General features: G+C 42.7%; 1 protein-coding gene across 2 annotated transcripts in view; it reads left to right on the top strand.

The window, feature by feature from the left end:
• The window catches only part of CUNH12orf75 (chromosome unknown C12orf75 homolog), a 140,244-nt gene that overhangs the window by 66,278 nt on the left and 47,872 nt on the right, over positions 1–26,094 (top strand). The window contains exon 1 of one of the 2 annotated variants that reach the window (XM_006141441.3): positions 12,896–12,985. The exons of the other annotated variant lie outside the window; for it this stretch is intronic. Within the exon in view, the coding sequence (XP_006141503.1) occupies positions 12,940–12,985 (46 nt within the window). The 5' untranslated portion in view covers positions 12,896–12,939. Of the gene's footprint in view, positions 1–12,895; positions 12,986–26,094 lie in introns of those variants that run through there. 2 annotated transcript variants of the gene reach the window in all.

The following is a 26,094-nucleotide window of genomic DNA, read 5'->3' on the forward strand; positions in this document are numbered from 1 at the left end:
GAGCACCACCCCCCATACGCTTTCGTACTCTCCCCTCTCCGATACCTAAAAGAACTGTAGGTCATAGAACCAGCCTTCAGGTCCTACAACAGGCTCAGAAAGCAATTTGGCCTTTAGTCCAAACACTCCATGAGACTAAGGGCTCCTCGAACCCAGAACATAATATAGTCCCAGAAAATTGGGTCTGGGTAAAAAAACACAAGACACGCTCTTTAAAACCTAAATAAAAAAGACCTTACGTAACTCTTTTAATTACTCCTACTACTTTAAAGGTTGACGGAATTGAGCCGTGAATTCACCATTCACACGTACGTCAAGCCTCATCACCTAAATACGCACAAGCCGAAAAAAAGTAGACCGTACGCCAACACCCTCACAATCCTCTGAAACTCCAGCTGTCCAGATCTTCGGACCAGCCAACGTACCTTCCTCAACATGATAATAATAAAGATGCTGGCCATAAGCCTGTTCCTTAGTAAAAACACTGCGATAAGCCTACATCAGCCTTGTAAACAAACGTGAGTGCTCACAGACGAAAAAACCGGTAACAATTTAAATTACACTACTCGCACTACACCATTAGGCACATAGTAATTAGTAAATTTACTCACAAACCGGACTTACCCCATGTCTTTCACTTTTAGACTTTAATACAGCCCAAAAATATTGTGTCTTAATTGTAGTTCTTCCTCAAATCATCTATCACCCTGAGGAGGTCATGTTCCTATACTGAAATTCGCTTGAGCCACTTCGCTCCAAGCGAAAACCTTTCACCGCCCTGACCATTGCCACTCTGTTTAGCCTAAAATTAGCCGGGACTAGAACAGACATAGCCTCCCTTACCACCCAGGTTGCAGGGCTTCAATCTCTACAAATAAAGATTAATAAAAACCTAAAAAAAATTAGAGCCACTATTAGCCATTCAAAAAAGTCTCTAACCTCACTCTCTAAAATTGTGTTACAAAATAAAAAAAAACTAAATCTCCTTTTCCTACAGCAAGGCTGTCTCTGTGTAGCTCTAAAAAAAAAATGCTGTTTTTATGCAAACCACTCCGGTGTAGTCTAAAACTCTATGTCTAAAGTCAAAAAAAGTCTAACAACAAAAAAAAAACAATAACAAACTAATAAAAGTTGGTTTAAAACTTAGTTTAATAAATCCCCTTAAATGACAACCCTGATCTCCACCATAATAGGTCCCTTAATTATTTTACTTCTTTTACTCACCATAGACCCCTACATCATAAACAAATTAATACAATTTATAAAAAACCGTCTCAACATTGTACAAACTGTGGTCCTAATACAAAGTTATGCCCAACTTTAATAACAAAAAATACTGTTTTGTTACTCTAACCCGATGCTTCTCTGCTTCTGTAAATCACTTGATAAGGGTCCCAATCTGTTTTATGAGGTTTCTGCCATCATGATGTTAGGCCGAATTAGCAAAATCACCGCCATGTTAGGGAATGCTGGGCAAGTTAGCTTAATCACTACCCTGTTGAGTCTTCAGGGACAGAGCCCACTTTGTTAGGGCCTCAAGGACGGGAACCAGGAGTCTGGGAACTCTCAGATAAGTGGAAAACGGGAGGGCCCAGCACCTCCGAGGCAAGGTCATCCAAATCCTTAGCTGAGAGCCCTTATCTAGACCTAAGCAGGTGGTAAGAGCTAGACCCTCGCATCTCATACCCCCCCTTCCTTTGTGTGTTACAGTCTAGAAAACATCCTGAACTATAAAAGATCCCTTTATCTTAGACTCGGGGTCCTTGTGAAGGCCCGCTGCGACGGACTAAAACTTAGACCCCAGCTAACTGAAAAAATAAAAGCCTCTTTTGCAGTTACATTGTCACTGTCTTTTCTGTGTCTCCATCAGTTAGACCGATCTCTGGACCCTTACAAGGGGGAATGAGACCAGCTAAAAGGAGCAGTAGCAAATAGGAATCAAATAGAATTTATTTCTATAATTGGGAAAGATGTTCATTTCTTTTTTGAGAGATTTTTGCTATAGGGTGTGTATGCTAGACAGAGAGAGACAGAGACAGAAAGCGAGAAATCACTTCAAAGAGGGGATGGCAATGCCACAGTTTCTCCTCCATTCTCTGGGGGTTTGGGGCATGCATGCACACACACCCGATGTGAGTTTCAAGGCGCTGGGTCCGGAACTTGAACTGCAGTTGACCTTATGGAAGTCCAGCACCTTAACCACTATGCCACCTGCTGCCCCAAGATGTTCACATGTGTTTATTTGTGTGTGTGGTTTTTTTTTTTTTTGAGAGTTTTTTTTTGTTGTTGTTATAGATTTTTGGTATAGAGCATGTGTGCTGATCAGAAGGTATGTGCGCTTGCCAGAAAGATAGAGACAGAGAGACAGAAAGCAAGAAATCACCCCCCAGGGGGGATGGCCATGCCGCAATCCCTTCTCCTCCATTCTCCTTTCGGGATCGTGGGCACACATGCACATGCGTCCGGCAGATGTTCACATTCTTAAAGTCATAGAGAGGAAAGAGGAAAAACTGAGATGTCTTTGCTGGTAGCAGGGGGAGGATTTGTGATATAGGTGGAAGGTTACCTATTTGTAGAAAAATTAGGTATGAATGCTTTCACATGTGGCATGGAGTTAATGTTCAACTCAATTTTTTTTTCTTTTGCTATAGGGTACATGTGCTTGCCAAAGAGACTGACAGAGAGGGTCAATCCCCACCCCCACCCCCAGGATGTTGATCATACCACAGTCCCTTCTCCTCCGTTCTGCTCAGCTCAATTTTTTATGAGTATGGTCCCATTATGTGATTACTCCAATAGCCCAACCCTGATGATATAGCAAATGAGGGAGAATAAAAGGTTGCTGATTTTAAATACACAGCAATTTAGACTGGGGAGGAGACGGGGGAGGAAATGTTAGGAGCTGCCACAATGCCCCTGTAATAATGTCCTTTTTAGGTCAATGTTGGTCACCATATGACACTGAGGAGACTGGAGTCTTTACCACCTGGTAGAGGGCTGGGGCACCTATGTATTTTAAAGTACAGATTCCTAGGCCCATTACCAGACTCACAGAATCTGAATCTTTGAGGCTGAAGCCTGGGAATTTGCTCTTAAAAAAACTCTCATTTAACATTGATGCTTACTTTTTTTTAAAAAAGAGATTTTTGGCATAGGGCACATGTGCTGGCCAGAGGGACAGAGAGAGACAGAAAGACAGAAAGTGAGAAATACCCCCCGGGGGGATGGCCACGCCACAATCCCTTCTCCTCTGTTTTCCTCTCAGGATTTTGGGTATGCATGCACATATGCCCAGCATGAGTTTTAAACCGCTGGGTCCAGGACTTGAACCACAGTCAACTACATGGTGGTCCAGCAGACTGGGGAGGAGACGGGGGAGGAAATGTTAGGAGCTGCCACAATGCCCCTGTAATAATGTCCTTTTTAGGTCAATGTTGGTCACCATATGACACTGAGGAGACTGGAGTCTTTACCACCTGGTAGAGGGCTGGGGCACCTATGTATTTTAAAGTACAGATTCCTAGGCCCATTACCAGACTCACAGAATCTGAATCTTTGAGGCTGAAGCCTGGGAATTTGCTCTTAAAAAAACTCTCATTTAACATTGATGCTTACTTTTTTTTAAAAAAGAGATTTTTGGCATAGGGCACATGTGCTGGCCAGAGGGACAGAGAGAGACAGAAAGACAGAAAGTGAGAAATACCCCCCGGGGGGATGGCCACGCCACAATCCCTTCTCCTCTGTTTTCCTCTCAGGATTTTGGGTATGCATGCACATATGCCCAGCATGAGTTTTAAACCGCTGGGTCCAGGACTTGAACCACAGTCAACTACATGGTGGTCCAGCAACATAACCATTACACCATTTACTGGTCCCCTGATATTGATGCTTATTAAGAGCTGATTATTGCTGACCTAAGTCCACCAAGCCAGCACTGCTGTGTGATGCAACTCTAGTGTACATCCTTATTGTACTCTAATGCTCCAGAGGTGCCATTTATATGGGATATAAGATGATGGAGCCCCAAGAGCTGTGCAATACAGAGGTATTGCCTGGCCTTATTCTACTTTTGCTGCCATGAATCGTCTCCTAGTGGGTATTGTTCATTCCCAGTGACATTGACGAAGTACTTAGCACCACTCACTGTGGGATGCTGAGGGCCAAGTCTCCACTTCTAATAGCGCGGCCCTAATTGATCTTACGTATGTCCCTGGGAAGCTATGGAGGGTAAGAATTTCACTCTGTGCCAACAGGTAGCAATTACATCCAATTTATTGTGCAGAGAAATCTAGGTCATGGTCTCAAACAGCCAATGAGCACTGACTGGATGGCAAGAGAAACCCAGCTACCAGGACTGTGTGTTTCATGGGGATGTGAGAATTTGAACGTGTAATTTGCTCCAATTACTTGTTTCTTATCAGTTGGACATTTCCAAAGCAAGTGGTTGGAGACTAAGAAGACAGGGAGTCAGGAAATGCTGCACAGAATTGCTTTTCTCCTTGAACAAATTCCTTTTTTTTCCTTTGAGCAATTTCTGATCTGATTTCTTGACTCCTCCTTCAGACGTGTTGTACTTCTACAGACTCCATGGCTCAAATGAACATTTGCACAGAGTCGACTGGAGAAAGAAGGAGTCGACTGGAGAAAGAATAGCTCACGTCGATTAAGGGCGTTTCATGTGTCTGGCCAAACCTTCTCTTGGGGAGTTTATATTTTAGTTGAGGGGTGGGGAGATAAACAAGACATAATGATACAATGTGGTAGGAAATATGCCTGAGGTATGTGGGGAGGAGGCAAAAACCCAGGCAGTCTGGTTGTAGAGTCTGCATTCTGTTTGTAAGATAAGCTATGTCCATAATGGGTCAGCAGGTGGCATGGTAGCTATGGCAGCTGAATCCCATATGTCTGATTCTGCATGCCCGAAATCCCAAGAGGAAAATGGAAAAGAAGGGATGGTGGCATGGCCATCCTCCCTGAGGGGTGATTTCTCACTTTCCCGCTCTCTCTGGTGAGTGCACATACCCTATAGCAAAAACAAAACAAAACAAAACAAAAACAAAAACAAAAAACGTCCATATCACAGGTTTAAAGAGGTTAGGGAGCAGGTCAGAAGGTAGTTAAGTGGCTAAGGCACTGGTCTCCCAAGTGGTCGATGTCAGCTCAAGTCCTGAACCCAGGGGCTTGAAATTCATGTCAAGCATGTGTCTATGCCCAAAATTCTGAGAGGAGAATGGAAGAGAAGGGATTACAGTGTGGCTATCTCCCCAGGGGGCTGGGGTGGTGGTGGTGATTTCTTGCTTTCTGTCTCCCTGGTGAGCATACACGCCTTATAGCAAAAATCTCTCTCTCAAAAGAGAGAAAGAGAGAGAGAGAGATTAGGGGGCTTTAAGTTATTCAGCAGGGAACTGACTCCATGTCTGTCATGGCTCCAGAGTCCTATGTCATCAGTTTCCTGCCTTGTTCTATCTTCTATATACTGGGAGTGTTCATCAAGGCAGTGAGAAGATGGGATTGCTACTGAATTAAGCAAGCATCGTAGTGAGAATCTGGATTCGTGGTAGAGTTAGCAGCAGCCACTGTGGGTGTGGCTGGAGAAATGCACAGTAGGCGCACTGGGTCTGTAAGAAGTGGGAAGTCAGAAAGCTGTCCCTACCTAGGAAATTTCTAGCCTGAGACACTACATTGGCAATCACATTTTCAAATCTTCAAATGAGGAAACACCATAGTCATTTAATAAGCCTTTTTAAAAAAAAAAAAATCTGTTGTAGCATTTAAAGTCATAAAATGATGTCCTCATTATCTCTCTGAATCATGGCAGATTTTTCTCTACTAAAAGGACCTGCATTAGAAATCGCTTCCTTTAGAAATCCCTCTGAGTCCAGGATCTTAGAAACAAGAGTCCAAATTCCATTTGCTTTAGCTAATGATTAAGTGTCTCTTTTTCACTTTCTAGTCCCTTCCCTCTTTTCCAAGCAATTTAATCTTAACCATTCGTGTATATTGTTTAGTTAGTCATGGTAACGAGGCCATTTGATAGGCCAATTAGCAACTAAACTTAGAAATGATATTGACATTCTGGCTGTGTTAGCCAAATTTTTAAGATTCTAGCATAAAGGTTTGACTGATTTCTATGTGTTGCCAACAGACAATGAGGGTGTTGTAAATAAAGAATAAGTTTCCTTATCATGTTAGAATATATTGACTTGGTTTTCAAATACATTTATAAAGCAATTATAAGAGGTGAGAATACAGCTCATTTAGTTTCATTTAAAGTTGTCTATGAAATAATAATCCAGGGAAAGGGAAATTCCTTTGGAAAGAAATGACTTTTTAGGAGAAATGAGGATTTCAGAATTTCAATATCAAGTGTCCTTTTATTTCCTATTTAGAGAAACAAATGTGTAGTTGTTAAAATCCCATTTAAAAAATTCAACTAACAAAATGATAGTCTGATATCATAAATACTTCATATATAAAAAACTAAAAAAAATAAAGACTTCATATTGGCCTCAAAACTGTCAAACTCCCAGGTTTCCTTAAGATTTGATAGCATTTTATTATTTAAAATATGTGACCGTAAGATGAAAGTAAAAGGACCAGTGTTCAGTTAATAGTTGTGTCTGAATGCTAAATTATAAATGGATATACAACATTGAAAGAGTCTTTCTGTGTGGTTCTAAATTATCAAAGGTTATTCAACCATGCTTCAAATCTTCAAACACGATACATAAAAGTATGTAAACAAAAAAATTTCATGCAAATGAATTCCCGCTCACAGTTAGATTTCTAGCTGGATCCCCTTTGCTCAGCAGGACAAGCTCATCTTCTTGGCATAGGATAATAGGATGCCTTTCATATCCTGAATATTCAAATGCCAAAGAAAAAACGCTCTCCATTCTCTGAAGGAAATGAAGATATTTTCTAAGTAGTTTAGAGAAAAGGACATGACATTACTTATTTATATGTGCATTATATTTTTATCATGGTACTGGTTAGTTGCTGGACAACAGGTTTGTCAACCTGCCTGCGGTAAACGTTTTTGAGTTTCTCCTCATTATCTTTATTTTGTAAATAACCAGTGACTCTCAACAAAAGCTTTTATTCCAGGTTGCAGTTGGACCTATTGTGTTAATGAGTCCATGGCAGCATGCAACAATGTACAAGCTTTGATAATATAAAAACACTACTGAATAACCTCAAACTTAAAATGCAATAACATGGGACTAGCAGATTATACAGTAGTTAAGGCACTGGACTCTCATATGACCAACTGTGGTTTGAGTCCCAGACGTGGTGGCTTGAAAACCATGCTGGACACATGTTTGTACATGCCCAAAATAACAAGAGGAGAATGAAGGAGAAACAATTGCAGCGTGGCCAACCCCCTGGGGGGCGATTTCTCACTTTTCCTCTCTCTGTCTCTCTCTTTTCTCTCTGGTAACGGCACATGCCCTATAGCAAAAAATAAAATTAAATAAAATTAAATAAACTTATTTATTCAATTTTATTTGTTATTATTTTTTAACTTGATAAGAGAGAGACAAAGAGTGAAAGCAAGCCTCCAGGTCTGGGACCCAAACCACCATCAGCCATGTGGGAATCCAGCACCTTTAACCATTATGCCACCTGCCGACCCCCAAAATAAGTTAATTTTTAAAAAATGTAATAACATTCCTATGTATGAAATATCCAGATAAAGTAAATCCATAGAAACAGAAAACAGATTAGTGACTGCCAGCTGTTGGGAGTGAACATGAGGAAAGGGCATGGCTGCTTCGAGGTGTGAGGTTTTCTTTCAGGACAATGGCAATGATTTGGAATAAATTGTACATTAAGATTGTACTAAATGTCACTGAATTGTACATTTAAAATGATTGATTTGTGTTGTGTGAATTTCATATCAACTGAAAAAAAGTGTGATAACACCAGATCATGAATTCTGGCAAAGTATATTGGGGAGGGAAAAGGGTGTTCTATAAGGGGACTGAGATTGCTTGCTTACTTTTGCCCTCACCCCACTCTCTCTTTTAGAATGGCAAACCATGTATAAAAACGAGTTAGCCATCAGCCTAGAGAAGGCTCAGTAGAGCTCTAGAGTGGGGTCCCACTATATGCCTAATGAAGGGACATTGGACCAAGTTTCACGAGACCTTTTCTTGCTTTGAAATCCTAGGAAATTCATGACATTAGTGGGACACAGATATGGTTTATTACAGGTTGATGATGACAGGTATAGTTTTCTCAACTGGATGGGTTTGAGAAGTATTTCATGTTGGGTAAATCCTTTTTACAAGCAAAATGGTAAGTAGTGATTGTTAAAAAAATAATTGGAATAATAATAATAATCGGGAAAAAAATGAAAAGCTATTGGAATGATGAAGATGGGGATTTTAATGTCTGTATTGACTGATATGCATGGTATTCCTTCTGGAAAAAGAAACGTAATACACTGTAAAGTTACATGTGATTCAATGTAATATAAACAAGATTATGATAATAAATAAATAAAAAAAAGAAATCCTAGGAAGTTTGCTCAGCACGTTTTCCTCTTCATTCTTAGTTCTCCACCCAGGTGTAGGTTCTAAACCCTGAGTTCTGGCCCCCTGAGGTGACCATAGCTGAATACAAAACCAAGAAGCTTTATAAATCAGAGATGTGGCCCCTTCCTATCCTCAGGTCTCACCTAAATGGAAGGAGCAAGTGAAGCATTCCTGGCCAATAAAATGGGAGGGGGAGTGTCTCTGGGCACCTTCTAGCTTTCAAACTGGACACAGGTGGGGGAAGGGGGGTGTGGGCGGAGCCTCTTTTTATTGGTGGGTATTATTGTGTATGAATGTGCTATCTGGAGCTGAGCCAGAAAAACTGTGGCATGTCAACAGGGGAAAAAGAGAAAAATAAAAATAAAATCCAGGCTGCCAAACTTTTTGTGGGAAGCTGTTTATGGGGAGAAAAATCATGAAAACGTACACAGCTCCGTGTCCTACTGCTTCTTGCTTTCTTGTCTTGTCACATCAATTTCAGTCACACACCTCTTTTCTCTCCTTCACACCAGATCAGTTCTGATTTGGAGAACGAAAACGACAGTTAAGTGGTGTGATTTAACTGGCACACAGAAAGAAACTGAAATTGACCAGCCAGGAAATGAGACGCTGGGTTACTGATTTTCTTTTGACTCATTGTTAAAAAACATTAAAATGCAGTGAACCTTTGTCTAGCAAATAAAATAAGACAAATTCCTAAAAAGGAAAAAGGGAACATTAAGCTTGTTCTTTTATTCCACATTAGAAGGGAACACCATTTATTGGGTACTTACTAGGGGCCTGACGTTTGACTAGGAACTCTTCATAAACTCTCATCAAATGACCTTGTACTAACCTTTAAATAAAATTTCAACTCCTTACCAAGGCCCATCATATCCAGTGTGATCGGACCCACCCCAACCTTCCACCTCTGCTCTGACCTACCCACCCTGTCCTTTCTTTCTTTGGCAGTAGGTTCCTGCCTCAGGACTCCTGCACCTGTTTGCCCAGAATACTTCTTCCTTTTCTTTATCGTTAGAGGTCTGATTTCTTCTCATACATCAGACTTTAGCCTCAAAGGCCTTCCTTAACCATCCTCCCTACAATAGCACTTCTCTTTCCAAACCTAATATATTAAACCTGCTTTATTTTTGTCCATTGCACGTACAGTATCTATAATTATTTAATGTGGATTGATCTCCCCCCACTAGATGTTTCTTCTTTGTCTTGTTTACTGCTATATCTCAAGCATTTAGAAGGGTGGCAGGCAAAACAGGATGTCAAGACTATTTATTGAAAGACTGGATAGATAACACATTACATAACCTTGTAAGGCAGGATATATTGTTTACAAGGGTCAATACCCTCCAGCCAAAGACCACTGGGAGTGCACCTATAGTTGAACTGATTGGTCTTGCTCAGCAAAGAATGCTCATCATGGCAAACCATGAAATATCTTAGTAACAGCTGTTAGAAGGGGCTGGACAATGGTGTGGGGGTAAAACACCGTACTGTGTAGAGCTGACCCATGTGGAAAAGTTCCAAGTTCGTGTCTGGAGACCTGAGGATATTGGGTACACAGGTGCCTATTATCTGGGGCTGGCTGAAGCAGGGGATGGATCATGGTGTTAAGATCTTGTTGGGGGTGTTGTCATTCTCTCTGACACACTTATGAAATAAATAGAATTTCATTCATTTATTTATCTTATTTTTTTTTCTTTCTACAGGGTGTGTGCGCTTGCCAGAAAGAGAGAGACAGAGAGACAGAAAGAGAGAAATCACCCCCCAGGGGGGATGGCCACACTGCAATCCCTTCTCCATTCTCCTCTGGGGATCTTGGGCACGTACGCATACGTGCCTGGGTTGAGTTCAAACCACTGGGTCTGGGACTCGAACTGCAGTCGACTACATGGGAGTCCAACAATATAGCCATTACGCCAACTGCTGGTCCCAATAAATAAAATTTTAAAAAGAGGTGTTAGAAAAAAACTTAAAGGACTTAGTTTCATATTAGGTGAGATTTTGGTTGGGATTTAAGAAAGCAAGACTTTTGTTTTTTTCCTCCTGGATTGGGTATTGTTAAGAAGCAGGGAGATTTTGAGATTGGATAGTCTTTTTAACAATTATTTTAAATTAATTAATTATCATTATTGAGTTTGCTATAGGGCATAGGCACTCACCAGAGACAGACAGAGAAAGAAAGAAAGAGAGAAAGCAAACCACCAGGTCCAGGCCTTGAACTGTGGTTGGCCATGTTGGAGTCCAGCATCTTAACCACCATGCTATCTGCTGGCTCCTGTAACTGGATATTCTTAATATGTTTCATCTATAAAGCAGGAAGATTAGAACAGGGCTAAAACTGTCAGGGAAAAACATCAGCATTCTCATTAGCCACGACAGGGGATGTTTGGTGTGTTTCTGGTTTTCACAGTAACCTTGTTTTTGTTCTTTCTTATATTAGATTACTGAATGGTCTTTTTTGGCTCAGTTTTATCAGTTATATGGTGACCTCGTGTAATATTGGCATGCTGTACTCATTTAATAGGAAAAATACAAAGATCTAGCTGTGAGGGTCAAACCATGGTCTAGATGTCCAGCAGGGTCTGCTTTTCTGTTTTGTGAAAGTGTCCTAGGGTCGGAATCCCATATCAGGAGCACCGAAATAAGTATATTTCTTTTGGATGTTTGATAGCATCCCACCCCCTAATCTGAATTTGTATTGATGGCCACTGTGAAAAAGTGTAGTACTTCTAGAAGTCAACTCAAAAAAACGCCTTTATTGGCTGGTCGTGGTGGAGCCCTGGTAACACATTGCTCCATACGCTTAGGCTTCATGGGAAGGTCCCTGTGCTTGTATTCTCAGGTCTCCTTGCACACGCACCCATGATGCTGAGTCTAGGGGGAAAATCATGGCATAATGACGCCATTGAGAGTGTCTCTGCCGATCTTTCCTCTCATAGAAGAAATACATAAAAACAAACGTTTAAAAAGACCCCAAATGAAGCCTTCATTTGTCCAAGAATTAATTACCCATCTTGGAACATAGCTAATTTTCAAGTGAAGGAGGGTGTATCTTTTGTATCATTTTGAATGATAGAGGACTACCCAGTCCTCATAATGCCTCAAAAATCGTCTATGAAACTCTCTACCAGGGCCTTGGCTTGGTTCAAGTTTTCCTTAAATTCAATTGCGAGGGAGGTCTTAAAAATCTCTTAACCAGTATTCCAGTGTCCTCTGGGCTCGCATACCACCTCGTATTCCTGTTAGCATCCCTGTTATGTGATTTGTTTACCATCTGTCTGCTGGGGTTAGACTGTCTCCCACATGTTTGTATCTCCAAGAATTTAACAAAGGATTTGGCGCAGACTAGGCTTTCCATAAATATTAAGTGAACTTTAAATGGAGATTTAATTCCTGGCTTGAATCCACCTCACAGAACATTTATTGAGTCTGTTTTATGTCAGGAGGACACTATGAAAAACCAGTTTTTACCTTCAAGGAATTTGTATTCTCTTTGAATAGCTTTAAGAATAATTGTGATTGTAGCTGGTATTTATTGAGAATCAGGCATTGTGTTAGGAACTGCAGCTACACTAATGGAACACAACTTTCCCGAGGTCACACAGCTACGAAGGGGGCAGAGCAGGGATTGCAGTCCACAGCGTCCTACTTCAATGACACGTGCCCAACAGTAGTTGGAAAGGTGCCCTGTCCACTCACAGTTCTGCCATTGAATCAGAACGCACCTGAATCCAGGTGATAGCAATGGAAGCAGGCTTTATTTTTAAACTCAGAAGGTTAATGTGACCAACCTGGGGAAGAACTTAAGCTTTCTATTTTTTTGTCTTTGAATTTTAACTAGGTAGTGTAGCTGGAGGAACAGCTGCATTAGCTTTTCTTAAAGCAGCAGGGCGTTTTGGTCTTAGCTTCAGACCTGAATATCATCCAGTTAATACCATTTATTGGGCGTCCACTGTGCGCAAAACAGATGCTCCCCGCCACTTCCTCTCCTCCCCACATCCTGAGCAAGGAGGGGGAAAGGAAAGAAAAGAAGAATCAAAGAGGATGTGAAGGGTGACAGGCGGGCATCTCCTGCCCCTTCTCCCACTCACCACTACGCCCGCGCCGGCCACGCCCCTCAGCCTGGCCCTCGCCCCCAAACCCACTTTAAACTCCCGCCCCCTCTTAATAGTCACCAATGCCCGCCCGAGGAGCGCGCAGGAGGCTGCGGATTGGTCGGCGCTGCGGTTGCCGAGGTGACGGGTGGGTCCGGCGGGGTCCCGGGCGGGGCGGGGGCGAGGGGTGCAGGGTGGTTTCCGCCCCGCCCGCCCACGGCCAGCGGCTCTTCGCGCCCCTCCGCCTCCGTCCCCAGGCCCGGAGGCGCGGAGCTCCCGAGCGCGGCTTCCCCGGCAGCGGCGCGATGGGCTGCGGGAACTCCACCGCCACCAGCGCGGGGGCCGGCCGAGGTGAGCGCAGCGGGCTGCCTGCCGAGGCGGGGGGGGCTGCGGGAGAGGCCACCAGAGAGGCGGCCGGGAAGGGACAGGGACCCGGAGAGGGAGGGCGCAGACCCCTTCTCCCTGTCCCTATTTTCGGGACTAGTAAAGACCTCTCGTTTCTGGAAAGACCGAAAGCGTGTGGGGTCCCTGCGCGGGGGCGGTCACGCCTGGACTAGGAGACCCTGCTGGGCAGCCCTGCGGAGGGAGCGAGGGGAGGACTGTCGGCGGAGTCCCCTGCAGCCGGTGGAGCTCCGCACCCTCCTGGGGCACAGGATTCCCAGACGAGGCTCCCTCCGCTCCCTCCCACACTGGCTCTCAAGGCCTTGTCCCCAGCCTCCTGGAACACCTGGAAAAGTGCAGCAGAGCAAGTCAGGACTTCCCCGGGCTGGGGTGGAGGGTTGCGTGCGAGCGGGGTTGACAACTGCACACCGGGCTCCAAAATGCACCCGTGTCTGTCTTGGTGTCAGACCCGCGATTTCTCTGAGAAGCTGCAGTATTAAGGATGGTGTGTGTGTGTGTGTATAAGAGAGAGAGAGAGAACATTAGCTGTTCTGTTATTTTTATTTAAAAATATTGAAACTTCCTTTTACAACACTTCATTTTGTTGATTGGCAGTGGAGGTCTTGCTAGATTCCTTGAGGCCGGCCAGGCTTTGTTTCAAAGTGGCTTATTCTAAAACACAGTCCTTTGTGTAACCCAGCTGATGGCTCCTGCTTTAAGATAGTTTGGATCTGCTTGGAGTAAAGTCGGCTGATCTACTGTAGTTTCCTTTTAGATAAAGGTTCTCCAGTCGAGATCAATCAGATGCCACATTGAATGCCAGCCCGCAAATCTACCCCAGCAGTCTGCTGCTGCAGTATTTCTTAGGCGGGTGTAGATGCCCTGCCAATGACTTTGTAACCTTGGGCCTGTCACTTCCCTTAACTCAGAACTGAGTGGAATTTGTAGTTTAAAACTCAGGCCCTGTTTGTTTAAGTTAACTCTGACATTGATGTGAACGTGAAATAGGATCGAATGTAGACATCTGTGATCCAGCAGTGGCGTGTTGATTTGGCGGCTGTATCCCACATGACTTGCACAGCTGAGTCCACAACGTGGCGCCTTGAAAAACGCACGGTACAGGGACCAGCAGTTAGCGTAATGGCTATGTCACTGGACTCCCACGTAGTTGACCGCGGTTCGCGTCCCGGACCCGGTGGCTTAAAACTCACGCCGGGCGTGTGTGCGTGCGTGCCCAAGATCCCGAAAGGAGAACGGAGGAGAAGGGATTGCGGCGTGGCTATCCCTCCTGGGGGGTGATTTCTCGATTTCTGTCTCTCTGTGTCTCTCTGTCTCTCTGGCCAGCGCATGCACCCTATAGCGAAAACCTCTCCAAAAACAAACAACGACGCTGGGTACACTGGATACCTGCTTGTACCCCAAATCCCGAGAGTGGAGAAGGGATTGCAGCATGGCTATCAGGGGAGGAGGGATGCCTTCCCACTTTATCTCTCTGTTGCTCTCTGGAGAGCACACATGCCCGATAGCAGAAAAATTAAAAAAAAAAAAAAAGAGAGAAAGGAAATGTGCTCAGTTGGCTGTTTGTTTTCCCTCTTGGGCTGGCAGTGATCACGTGTGGGATGTTCTGTGATGAGAGAAGAGACTAAAATAAGTAGAAATCTAGTCCTGGAGATGTGATTGAACTCAGTGAGGTATTTCCTGAAAAGTGTATTTCTTGCTGGTAACCTTTGTTGACCATCTTGAATTAAATACTGCCCTCAAGTGCAGAGAGGCACTTGAGAATCTTTTAGATTCACTTCAGAGTCAGGTTGGTTGGCTTAGTGCCTTATACTAATGCAGGCAAGGGCAGGGTTCAGGCCTGAGTGCGGCCAGAAAGCTCTGCATCGGAACCGGAGCAGTGTCAAGGCCACACCCCACACTGAGAGTTGTCTTTTTATTTTATTTTATTTTTTAAATTTTTGTCTTTTATTTTTAGGTTTTTCCCATAGGGTACATGCACTGATATGTGAGAGAGAGACAGAGAAACAGAGAGGGGGAAAGTAAGAAATCACCTGCCTGGGAGGATGGTCACACTGCAATCCCTTCTCCATTCTCCTCTCTGGATTTCGGGCAGGCGGGCCCATGTGCGTGGTGTGATTTTTAAGCTGCCAGTCCAGGACCCAAACCATAGTAGGCCACGTGGGAGAGTCCAGAGCCTTAACCACTACGCTGGACCAGCATTGTATCTTTGGATACTCCAGGCCCCATGGCCCCCATGCAGTCCATTGCATGTGTACCTGACTTTAAATAAAGATTAAGAAAAATTATCTACATTCAGAAAAAGTAGAAAAGATTTATAACAATATTTCTTAAAAGTGGAGCTAGTTTGATACATTTAGGTTTTGATTCCTTAACTGCTTATCAGGTTTTAGGATAGTAGAGGGCTTACTTACCATTGCTAAATGAAAATCAGAATGATGTTAACTAGGATGAAGTTGCTGTGAAAAATCCTATGTCTTGAAGTATGGTTTTCTTTACAGATGTTCAACTATTTTTTTCAGGCACATGTCCTTTCTTATCTAAAGGAAGGTGTAGACGTACTGGGTGAAAACCACCCTAAGTACATGTAAGTCCTGTTGATGCCACAGTGTCACTTTGATTATGAAGGACTGCATGTGTAAAAGCATGCTCTTTCCTGCAGCTTGCTTGTCACTGAAATTTACTGTACGATTGGAGAAGAGCAGGGAAGTGCTTGCAGTCTGTAAAGCACGCAGGGGAGACATTCTGAGGAGGAGCTGATGATGCCTCATCTTGGCGGAGCTGCCCTTATCTTTGAGAAGTTGTTCTCAAACACTTCCCTGCTTGTGAGTCCAGCTGGCTGGCTTGGGGAGTTGGTCATAGTTATTTTGAATTTGTCTGTCAGCTGGTGGTAGGAATTTAGTTTCAGAAAGGAAATTCATCAGGATGAGAGATGGAAGGTTAAGGAAAATAAAGCACAACACGAAAGTACTTGTATCTGTTTCAACTGTGAGCTTAACCATCTGCATCAGAAGCCCTATTGACCAAGCCACATGCTTGCAGTCCTGAGCTCACACATTATGAAATGTCTTAAATTTGCCCCGTCCTCTAGGTACTCACAGTGCATGGGTTCTTAAAAGTCCCAGGAGTCATCCAAGCCGACAACTGTACTTAGACTCTTTTTTTAAGAAAGATTTTTGCTATAGGGTGGATGCACTCAACAGAGAGACAGAAAGCGAGAAGTTACCACCCAAGGGGGATGGCTGCCATGGTCCCTTCTCTTCCATTCTCCTCTTGGGGTCATGGGCACTCATGCACACGTACCTACTATAAGTCCTTTTATTTTTTTATTTTAGAATTATTTTATTCAACTTTATTTATTTATTCATGTATTTTCAATTTGCTCAGAGAGGGACAGAACATGTGAGCATGCACACGAAAGAGAGAGAGAGAAAATGAGAAAGAGAAGGTAAGCCACCAGGTCTGGGACTCGAACCGTGGTCAGCCCTGTGGGCATCTGGTGCCCTTAACTACCATGCCATCTGTCACCCTCCCCCCCTTAACCTTCATGTGAGTTTTTTTTTTTTAGAGGTTTTCACTATAGGGCGTGTGCACTCACCAGACAGACAGAGACATAGAGACAGAAAGCGAGAAATCATCCCCCAGGGGGGATGGTCACGCCGCAATCCCTTCTCCTCCATTCCCCTCTCAGGATCTTGGGCATGCATGCACACACGCCTGGCGTGAGTTTTAAGCCACCGGGTCCAGGACACGAACTGCAGTCGACTACGTGGGAGTCCAGCGACATAGCCATTATGCTAACTGCTGGTTCCCCTTCATGTGAGTTTTAAGTTGTGAGTTCAAGATGTGAACCATGTCAACTACGTGGGAGTCAAGTGATGTAACTGTTACGTCATCTGATGGTCCGTGTACATAGACATTTTAAGAAATGTATAAAGAGGCCAGCAGGTGGCTTGGTGGTTAAAATGCTGGACTCTCACATGGCCAACTGCAGTTCGGGTCCTGAACCTCGTGGTTTGCTTTCTCACTTTCCATCTCGCTCTCTCTCTGGTCAAATTAAATTGATAATAATAATAAATGAAATTAAATTTTAAAAAGGTACAAAGGTAGTGGAAAATGTGTGGAACTTGGTACCCTGAGAGGGCGGCTTGCTTTGACTCTATGCTGGTTGTATGGCTGTGGGCATTTCATTTGTCTTTTTCAACTTTTGTTTCCTACATCTATACAATGGGCATAATTAGATGTACTCTACTAGCTAGGACTATGATAAGCTCAAAGGTATGTAATTTGTGGGGCCAGCCCTGTAGAGCAGTGGTTAAGTCCTGCCCATTGGGAGTCACATCCCATATCACCAACTGGTGGTTCAAATCCCAGCCCCAGTGACTCAAAATATATGCTGGGTACATATGCCTACATGTCCAGAATCCTGATGGGAAAGAGAAATGGAAGAAAGGGATTGCAGACTGACACGCCTCGCTAGGGGGTGCTTTCTCTTTCTCCTTCTCTTTCTGGTGAGTGCATGCGTGCTCTGAAAATAAAATATTCTTAAAAAAAAAAAAAGATAATGTGGGGCTGACTAGTGGCATGGTGGTTAAGGTAACTGGATCCCACATGGCCAAGTATGTGGTTCAAGTCCTGGACCCAGTGGCTTGAAAAACTCACTGGACATGTATGCATGCATACATACCTGAAATCCTGAGAAGCGAATGGGAGAGAAAGGATTTTAAGGTTGCCATCTCTCCTGGGGAGTGATTTCTTACTTCCTCTCCCTCTCTAACTTTCTCTGGCGAGCTCACGTGCCCTATGGCCAAAAAAAAAAAAAAAAACCCAAAAAATAATTAGATCGTGTGAAAACACTCTGTGAACTCTAATTATTGTATAGTAGTAGAATATTATTGCCTCATTGTTTTCAATTTGAATATTTTTCAATTTGAATATCTTGAATATTTTTCTATAAGAACACAACTGCTTTTATGGATTACCATGTTGTTATAATGCTCCACAAACCTGGAGTTTCCATTATGGGCCCTGTTTCACTTCCTAAGTAATACAGATCAAAGCAGGTAATCATCTTCTCCTTCCATGAACTTTCTGGACAGCTGCCCTTCTTGGCTTTTGTCTGGTGGACGTGGCTATTGTGACAGATCGTATGCAGTAGAGTACTTAGTGACGTTGATTCCATGTGTCTGATAGGCAGAGAAGCAGGTACGCAGGTGTGGGAGGCCGGAGAAGGGAGAGGTAGGAATGAATCCATACTGGGAAGGCTTGGGTAATGGGGAGGAGGTCTGTTGAGTCTAAAAAGGCAGGAAGGGACAGGTGACCACATACTCTTGGACACAACTAGTTGGAAGTGACAGTGAGTAAAGAGAAATGTGGAGATACCTCTGCCCAGGTGGTTCTCACAGGTGCAACTGGATCGGGAAGTTCATGTATCATTTGCTGCCTCCACGCCCAAAATTGACATTATAACCATGTGAGGGGTCATAAATGTGTCCTGAGTGAATTACTCAGCTCTGCCAGGAGTCACTTAACAGCTCAGTATAGACAAGATTTACATCATGTTGTCAGAGTATTACCTATATATGTATTTCTTTTCTCTTCCTTTTTTTTTTTTTTTAAGATTTTTTTTTTTAAGATTTTTGCCATGGGTGTGTGCTTGCTAGAAAGAGACAGTGAGAGGAAAAATCACGCCCCCAGGAGGGGGGTCATGCTGTGGTCCCTTCTCCTCCTTTCTCCTGGGATTTTGGACACTCACGCACATGTGCTCGACGTCATTTTTCAAGTTGTGGGGTTGGGGGACTGGATTCATGGTTGGCACATGAAAGTCCAGTGCCTCAACCACCATACCATCTGTTGCCCGCACCCACCGTACTTCTTACACGGCTGACTGTTGATTAATTTTTACCTACCTAAAGTATGGCTACTCAACAAGAACAGCCAGTAACAGGGTTTCTGTAAGAGCTTCCTTGTCCATTGGCATACGTTCATATTTACAGGACTCATTGACCTATGTTTTTTTCTCCTTTACTTGAAGAAATGACGAATCTGTATCTTTTGGCCTCTTGAAAACACACAAGGCTTTGAGTGAACTATGAGCTGGTGTTCTACTTCTTTTGGCCAATCTGAGACTATGGCATAGTTTTAGAACTGTGGGGTTGTCATAAAAGTCAGGACATGGTTTTTCTATGCTAAATTTAATTTTGACATGCAAGCTGTCAAAATTAAAGAGAATTTTGTTTATTTTTCTGTAGTTATGTTTATACAGTTCTCAGAGGGACTTTTTTTTTTAACTTTCCTGTGTGTTTTTAGTATTTCTTGTAAGAATCAGTCATTTATGTCTGATCATTTGTGCTGAAAGAAGAGTGATTTGTAAATCTTTATTTTATTTTGCAGATTCTTCATATACATAATTTTATTCTTGGTGTGTGCATGTATGTGTATTATTACCACTCAGTTTGAAGAATGGAATATGACTTAATATACAGTTTAGCAGTTCATTTACATGTGACTTTTTCTAATATAGCTCATAAACTCTATAAAGTGCATATCGTAGAAATCAAAAAGAGCATTAATAGACTATTTTTTCTGTTAAAAAGATGTATGGGACTTCATGTTTCTTTTGAGATAAGTTATTGGGCCAGCCTCATGGCTTAGTGATTAAGGGAGTCAGTTTCCACATGGCCGACCAGGATTCAAGTTTCAGGCTCGGTGGCTTGAAAAACATGGTGGGCACATGTGTATCTGTGCCTCAGATTCCTACAGGATGGAGAAAAGGAGGAAGGATTGCAGTGTGACAACAACCCCAGCCAGTAACAGGTTTTCTGTAAGAGCTTCCTTGTCCATTGGCATACGTTCATATTTACAGGACTCATTGACCTATGTTTTTTTCTCCTTTACTTGAAGAAATGACGAATCTGTATCTTTTGGCCTCTTGAAAACACACAAGGCTTTGAGTGAACTATGAGCTGGTGTTCTACTTCTTTTGGCCAATCTGAGACTATGGCATAGTTTTAGAACTGTGGGGTTGTCATAAAAGTCAGGACATGGTTTTTCTATGCTAAATTTAATTTTGACATGCAAGCTGTCAAAATTAAAGAGAATTTTGTTTATTTTTCTGTAGTTATGTTTATACAGTTCTCAGAGGGACTTTTTTTTTTAACTTTCCTGTGTGTTTTTAGTATTTCTTGTAAGAATCAGTCATTTATGTCTGATCATTTGTGCTGAAAGAAGAGTGATTTGTAAATCTTTATTTTATTTTGCAGATTCTTCATATACATAATTTTATTCTTGGTGTGTGCATGTATGTGTATTATTACCACTCAGTTTGAAGAATGGAATATGACTTAATATACAGTTTAGCAGTTCATTTACATGTGACTTTTTCTAATATAGCTCATAAACTCTATAAAGTGCATATCGTAGAAATCAAAAAGAGCATTAATAGACTATTTTTTCTGTTAAAAAGATGTATGGGACTTCATGTTTCTTTTGAGATAAGTTATTGGGCCAGCCTCATGGCTTAGTGATTAAGGGAGTCAGTTTCCACATGGCCGACCAGGATTCAAGTTTCAGGCTCGGTGGCTTGAAAAACATGGTGGGCACATGTGTATCTGTGCCTCAGATTCCTACAGGATGGAGAAAAGGAGGAAGGATTGCAGTGTGACCATATCCCATTGACAGGTGTTTTCTTCCTCTCTCTTTCTCTCCTTGTCTCCTTTTAGTGAAAGCATGTACCCTCTCATATGAGAATTCACCTGGTGTGAGGAAGCTCTACTTAGAATCACTCAACTAATGCAGTATCTTTCATCTAACTTGCTTCATCATTTAGTAGTCTAACATTTGTGTATGTGTTTATGGAATGTATGTATATATTAAATTATGCACATACATTATATTCTATTATGTTCCTACCATATTAATTTTGCTTTATATTCCTTTTCCAAAGACAATTTCTTTATTTTTTAAGATTTTTTTTTTAAAGTGTGTTTTATTCATGAGATTGTGTGTGTGAGAGAGAGAGATAGTCCCTCTATAGGATCTGGTCATGCCACGATCCCCTTCTTCCAGCTTTCAGATTATTAGACTCACAGGGATATAGTGTTTCAGGTCAACTGGGCCTGGGATCCGAACCTGTGGTGGACCACATAGTTTACGACTCTAGTTGAGTAACCTACCACCTGTGCTGCCAAGGCTGGTCCAAGAATTTCCTGTACTGAGGAGGGGAAAGACAGGGCTAAGAAGACATAGTGGGTTGATTGGTGTCTCCTAAAAAGATACATTCATGTTTTAATCCCTGGAATGTGTGAAGTTGACGTTTTTTGGATAAAGGGTCTTTGTATATGTAATTAAGTTAAGGATTTTGAGATGAGGAGCTCATCATTGATTATCTGGGTAGACCCCACATCCAGTGCTAATTTCCTTATGAGAAAGAATAGGGTAGAAACACAGGGAGGAAAAGTTGATGTGAAGGAGAGGAAGCTGACAGTGATGTGACCGCAAGCAAGGAATGCCCAGGGATACTCAGAGGCCAGGAGAGGCTCAGGATGGGTCTTCCCTAGGACCTCTGGACACCCCTTGACTTCATACTTTTGATCTTAAGAAATGTGAGGGCTCATACTTTTGTTTTACTTCTCTTTTTTTTAAAAGAGAGATTTTTGCTATAGGGTGTGTACGCTCACCAGAGAGACAGAGAGACAGAAAGCAAGAAAATCGCTTCCCAGGTGGGATGGCCATGCCACAATCCCTTCTCCTTCATTCTCCTCTGGGGATTTTGGGCATGCGTGCACATATGCCCAGCATGAGTTTTAAGCCCTGGGTCCAGGACTGGAACCACGGTCAACAACATGGGGAGTCCAGCGATGTGACCATTATGCCATCTGCTAGTCCCACTTCTGCTGTTTTTAAGCCTCCCATTCAATGGTGTACTGTTACAGCATTCGTAGTAAGCAAATATGGAAGGTTTTTCTGTGGTCATTCATAAATGCATAAATGGATTAAAGTTAGAATATAAGAAAATATTTTATAAAGTTTTTAAAAGAATTATTTAATATTACTTTACTTTTTTTTTTTTTTTTTTTTTTTTTTTTTTTGGGGTGTTGGCTTTTTTTTTTTTTGCTATAGGGTGTGTGCGCTTGCCAGAAAGACAGAGACAGACAGAGAGACAGAAAGCGAGAAATCACCCCCTGGGGGGATGGCCACGCCGCAATCCCTTCTCCTCATTCTCCTCTTGGAATCTTGGGTACGCACTCACACTCACCCGGTGTGAGTTTAAGCCACCGGGCCTGGGACTCAAACCATGGTCACTACATGGGAGTTCAGTGACATAGCCATTATGCTAACTGCTGGTCCCATTATTACTTTAACAGAGATAGAGAGGGAGAGAGAGGGAAAGTGAGAAAGCAAGCCGCCAGGTCCAGGACTCAAACTGTGGTCAGCCATGTGGGAGTCCAGCACCTCAACTACCACACCACCTGCTGGCCCCCAGAATATACAAAAAATATTAAACTGTATACCTGAAGTACAAATAATTATTTGCCGAAATAAATATAGCTCAGTTCAATCTCAGCATGAATTATAAAACACTTCAAGGCTTTTCAGAGCCTCAGCTACAGTTAGGATACTACATTTTTATATATAAAGTATGAAAACTGTCTGATATTTTTGTCTCTCCTGACTCCGACCAGTTCTCTGATTTCCCAGCACCAACTGGATATTCTAAGTTCAATTCAGTTCTGATACCACCCAGAGCGAGCGTTACACCCCGCAGGTTTAAGGGCTCAGTACCACATGACTACCCTCACTTCAGACACCAGCCACAAGTATCGGGCTTCAGGTTACCCACACTTCTGTTGACTTAGCCATACATTTGGGGCTTCCTACAACTGCTCTCTATAGATTTGCTTGAGTATCTTACAGAACTCAGGAAACGCTTTACTCACATTTCTTACTGTTTGATCATGAAAGATACGAATGAACAGTTGATGGCCCGTCTAGAAGGGCCCCAAGTGCAAAAGCCTCTGCTCCTGGTGGAGTGTGGTGTGCCCCATTCCCCTGACACATGGATGTGTCCACCAGCTGGGAAACTCATGGAACCCGTCACTGGGAGGTTTCATTGTATAGGCGTGATTGATGACTTCAGTGGCCGTGGGTGATGAACTCCCTCTCCAGTTACTCGCCTCTTCCCTGGAGCCCGTAGGATGAGGCTGAGCTCTAACTTCTCTCAAGGCTTGATCTTTTTAGCAACCTGCCTCCAGTCTGAAGCTGTCTAGGGGCTGGGCCAAGAGTCGCCACATTAGAACAAGACGCTCCTGTCATCCTTATCACTCAGGAAATTCCAGGGGCCTTTGGAGCTCTGTGACAGGGACAAAGACCAAATGTTTCCTTCTGATATTACAGAATCAGCTTATGTTCTCTGAATGTTTGAATAAATTGAGTTTGCTATGCAGTTTTAAGTGACCGAAACTTGTGACTTTGAGAATGCTGATAAAAATGAAATCAAATCTTTGGAAGCGTGTAAAGGAAATGATACACCCAGTTATGTTGGCATGAAGTGATACAGTGAACAACCATCAATGTTTACATATTAAAGAAGTAGTTACTTTCAGAAGGAAATGATTTGCCTTTAGATATCCTAATCATTTACACTTTCTTTTCTTCTTTTTTTTTTTTTGTTTTTTAAAAGAGAGATTTGTGCTATAGGGTCCATGTGCTTGCCAGAGAGACAGAAACAAAGAGACAGAAACAGAGAGATAGTGAGAAATCCCACCCCCCCACACACACACACACACACCCAGCAGGGATGACCACCTTGCAATTCCCTTCTCCTCTATTCTTTTGGAATTTGGGGCACATGCACATGCTATAGATTTCAAAAACTTTTTGCACCAAAATAAAGTTGGTTTTGGATTCCATTTTCTGAGCTTTTAAAAGCCTTTTTATATTTCTCCTTAGGTTCGTTATATTAACCCACTAGGGCTATGTTTAAATAATAAAGAGCCAGTTTGGCAGGAAATGGAGTGGTATTAGCAGGGATGAATCGTTTGTCTCTCAGAATTAAAAGTGGATGTACCACTATAAATATTTGTCTAAAAAATAATCACATGAACCACAAATACAATTTCAAGCAAATGGTATTTTTGCTGCTATTTGAATAGTCAAAGTATTTTTGCTTAAATTGTCTAATTAGAAATCTCCACCTGGTTAATTATAATCAACACACGAGACTGAAGTGTGATTAAAATGTTGCAGTGAGGGTAGTCATTTTCCCTTCATTTCTGATCATTTTATAATTTCATACTTTTGTAGGACACATAAACTTATTTATTACACATTTTCTTTAAATTTTTACCAGAGAGTGTGTGCAGTCTCCAGAGACAGGGAGAGGGAGAAAGCACCTCCCACGGGGCATGTTCAGTCCCTTCTCTGTTTCTCCACTCTGTTAGATCTCGGGCACACGCACACGCACCTGGCGTTTTTCAAGCCTCCGGGTCCAGGATTTGGCCGTCATGATTGACTATGTGGGATCTAGCTCCTTTAACTGCCAGGTTATGAGCTGGCCCTATACTTCACATTTTGTATACATAGATACTCTGATATCTCTGCTCAGGGTTTCTGGGAAGTTGTGTATGGGGGAGTCATATTCTCCATCCCAATTATAAGGGTGTCACTACCCACCATGTGATTGTCTGTGCTTTTTGTGGTGATGTTTCCAACCTCTTCACCCACTGTGACTGTTGGGGTTGCTAAATACATAGTGCCTTTAGAGGATCACGTGACGGTTAGTGACAAATGGGGGCCAGGAGATGGTGGTGTGGTTATGGTGCTGGACTCCTGCATGGCTGACTGCAGTTCAAGTCCCGGACCTGGAGGCTTCAACCTCACGCCAGGCACGTGTGGTGTGTGTCCAAAGTCCAGAGAGAGAATGGAGAAGGGATCACAGCTTGGCTGTCCCCCGCTGGGGGGGTGATTTCTCACTTTCTCTTTCTGTCTCTCTGTGTCTCTGGTGAGCGCATACACCTTATAGCAAAAATCTTTCTCAAAAAAATGAGAGCCATCTTAGAACAGAAGGGATGATCTGTGTGGTCCGTTTGGAAGGTGACACAGACAGCTCCCCGTGGGGCTGCTGGGATGGTAATGGGGAGCTCAGCAGGGAAGAGCCCCTGAGGGTGCCCTAGCTTGGTGCAATCAAGGTGAAGTGGATGGAGAGTTCCTGATGGCTGATTAAAAACAAGCACTGATTGCACAGCACGGTGCCAGTTAGAAACCCATTGCACACTTATTTCTGTGCTTTGCCTTCTTGGCTGGGTCTGTTTCATTTGTTAGACCGAAGCACGGAGCAGGAGCCTGTTTTGGGTCGCCTGTTCTCGCCTCCAGCCTTGCCGCCATCCCTGAGATGCAGTGGGGCACCTTGTATCCCTCCGTCCTCCCTGTGGAGTGGCCCCCACTTGTAAATGTGGAGGACTCACAGTCTACAGTATGACCGGTCTTCCTCTCTGTGTCAGACTTGCAGAAAAAGTTTCCGCTATCTCTGGCTCTGCCCTTCTCTTACTACAACAAACCACCAAAACCTTGCCTTTCCTTTTCCATGAAAATAAAACTAAGAACAAGATATTATTTTCTTTCTGGACTTCCTTCCAGATTCTCATACTTGTTTTGACTCTGAAATAAAACATTTATTTTCATGGATTTATGGTGGCACTAATCTTTTGTTTATTTTTTCTTATCAAAACACTTCACTGTTGGCAGTTTTTCTTATGTTAAGACTTTTTACATTTTAATTTAAATTTTTTTTTTCGATTTAATGATCTCAGATTCCAAAGTAGTTTATAATATATATAATTTAGTTATGGCACAGAAAAGTTATTCTTCTCTGGGGCTGGCAGGTGGCATGGTACTTAAGTGCTCTGGCCTCCCACATGGCCGACTGTGGTTCAAGTCCCAGACCTGGCAGCTTTCTCTGTGTCACTCTCTGGTTAAATTAAAAGAAAGAAAGAAAGAAAGAAAGAAAGAAAGAAAGAAAGAAAGAAAGAAAGAAAGAAAGAAAGAAAGAAAGAAAGAAAGAA

The sequence above is a fragment of the Tupaia chinensis genome, unplaced genomic scaffold, assembly GCF_000334495.1.
Source record: "Tupaia chinensis unplaced genomic scaffold, TupChi_1.0 Scaffold000054_1, whole genome shotgun sequence".
Taxonomy (NCBI): Eukaryota; Metazoa; Chordata; class Mammalia; order Scandentia; family Tupaiidae; genus Tupaia; species Tupaia belangeri.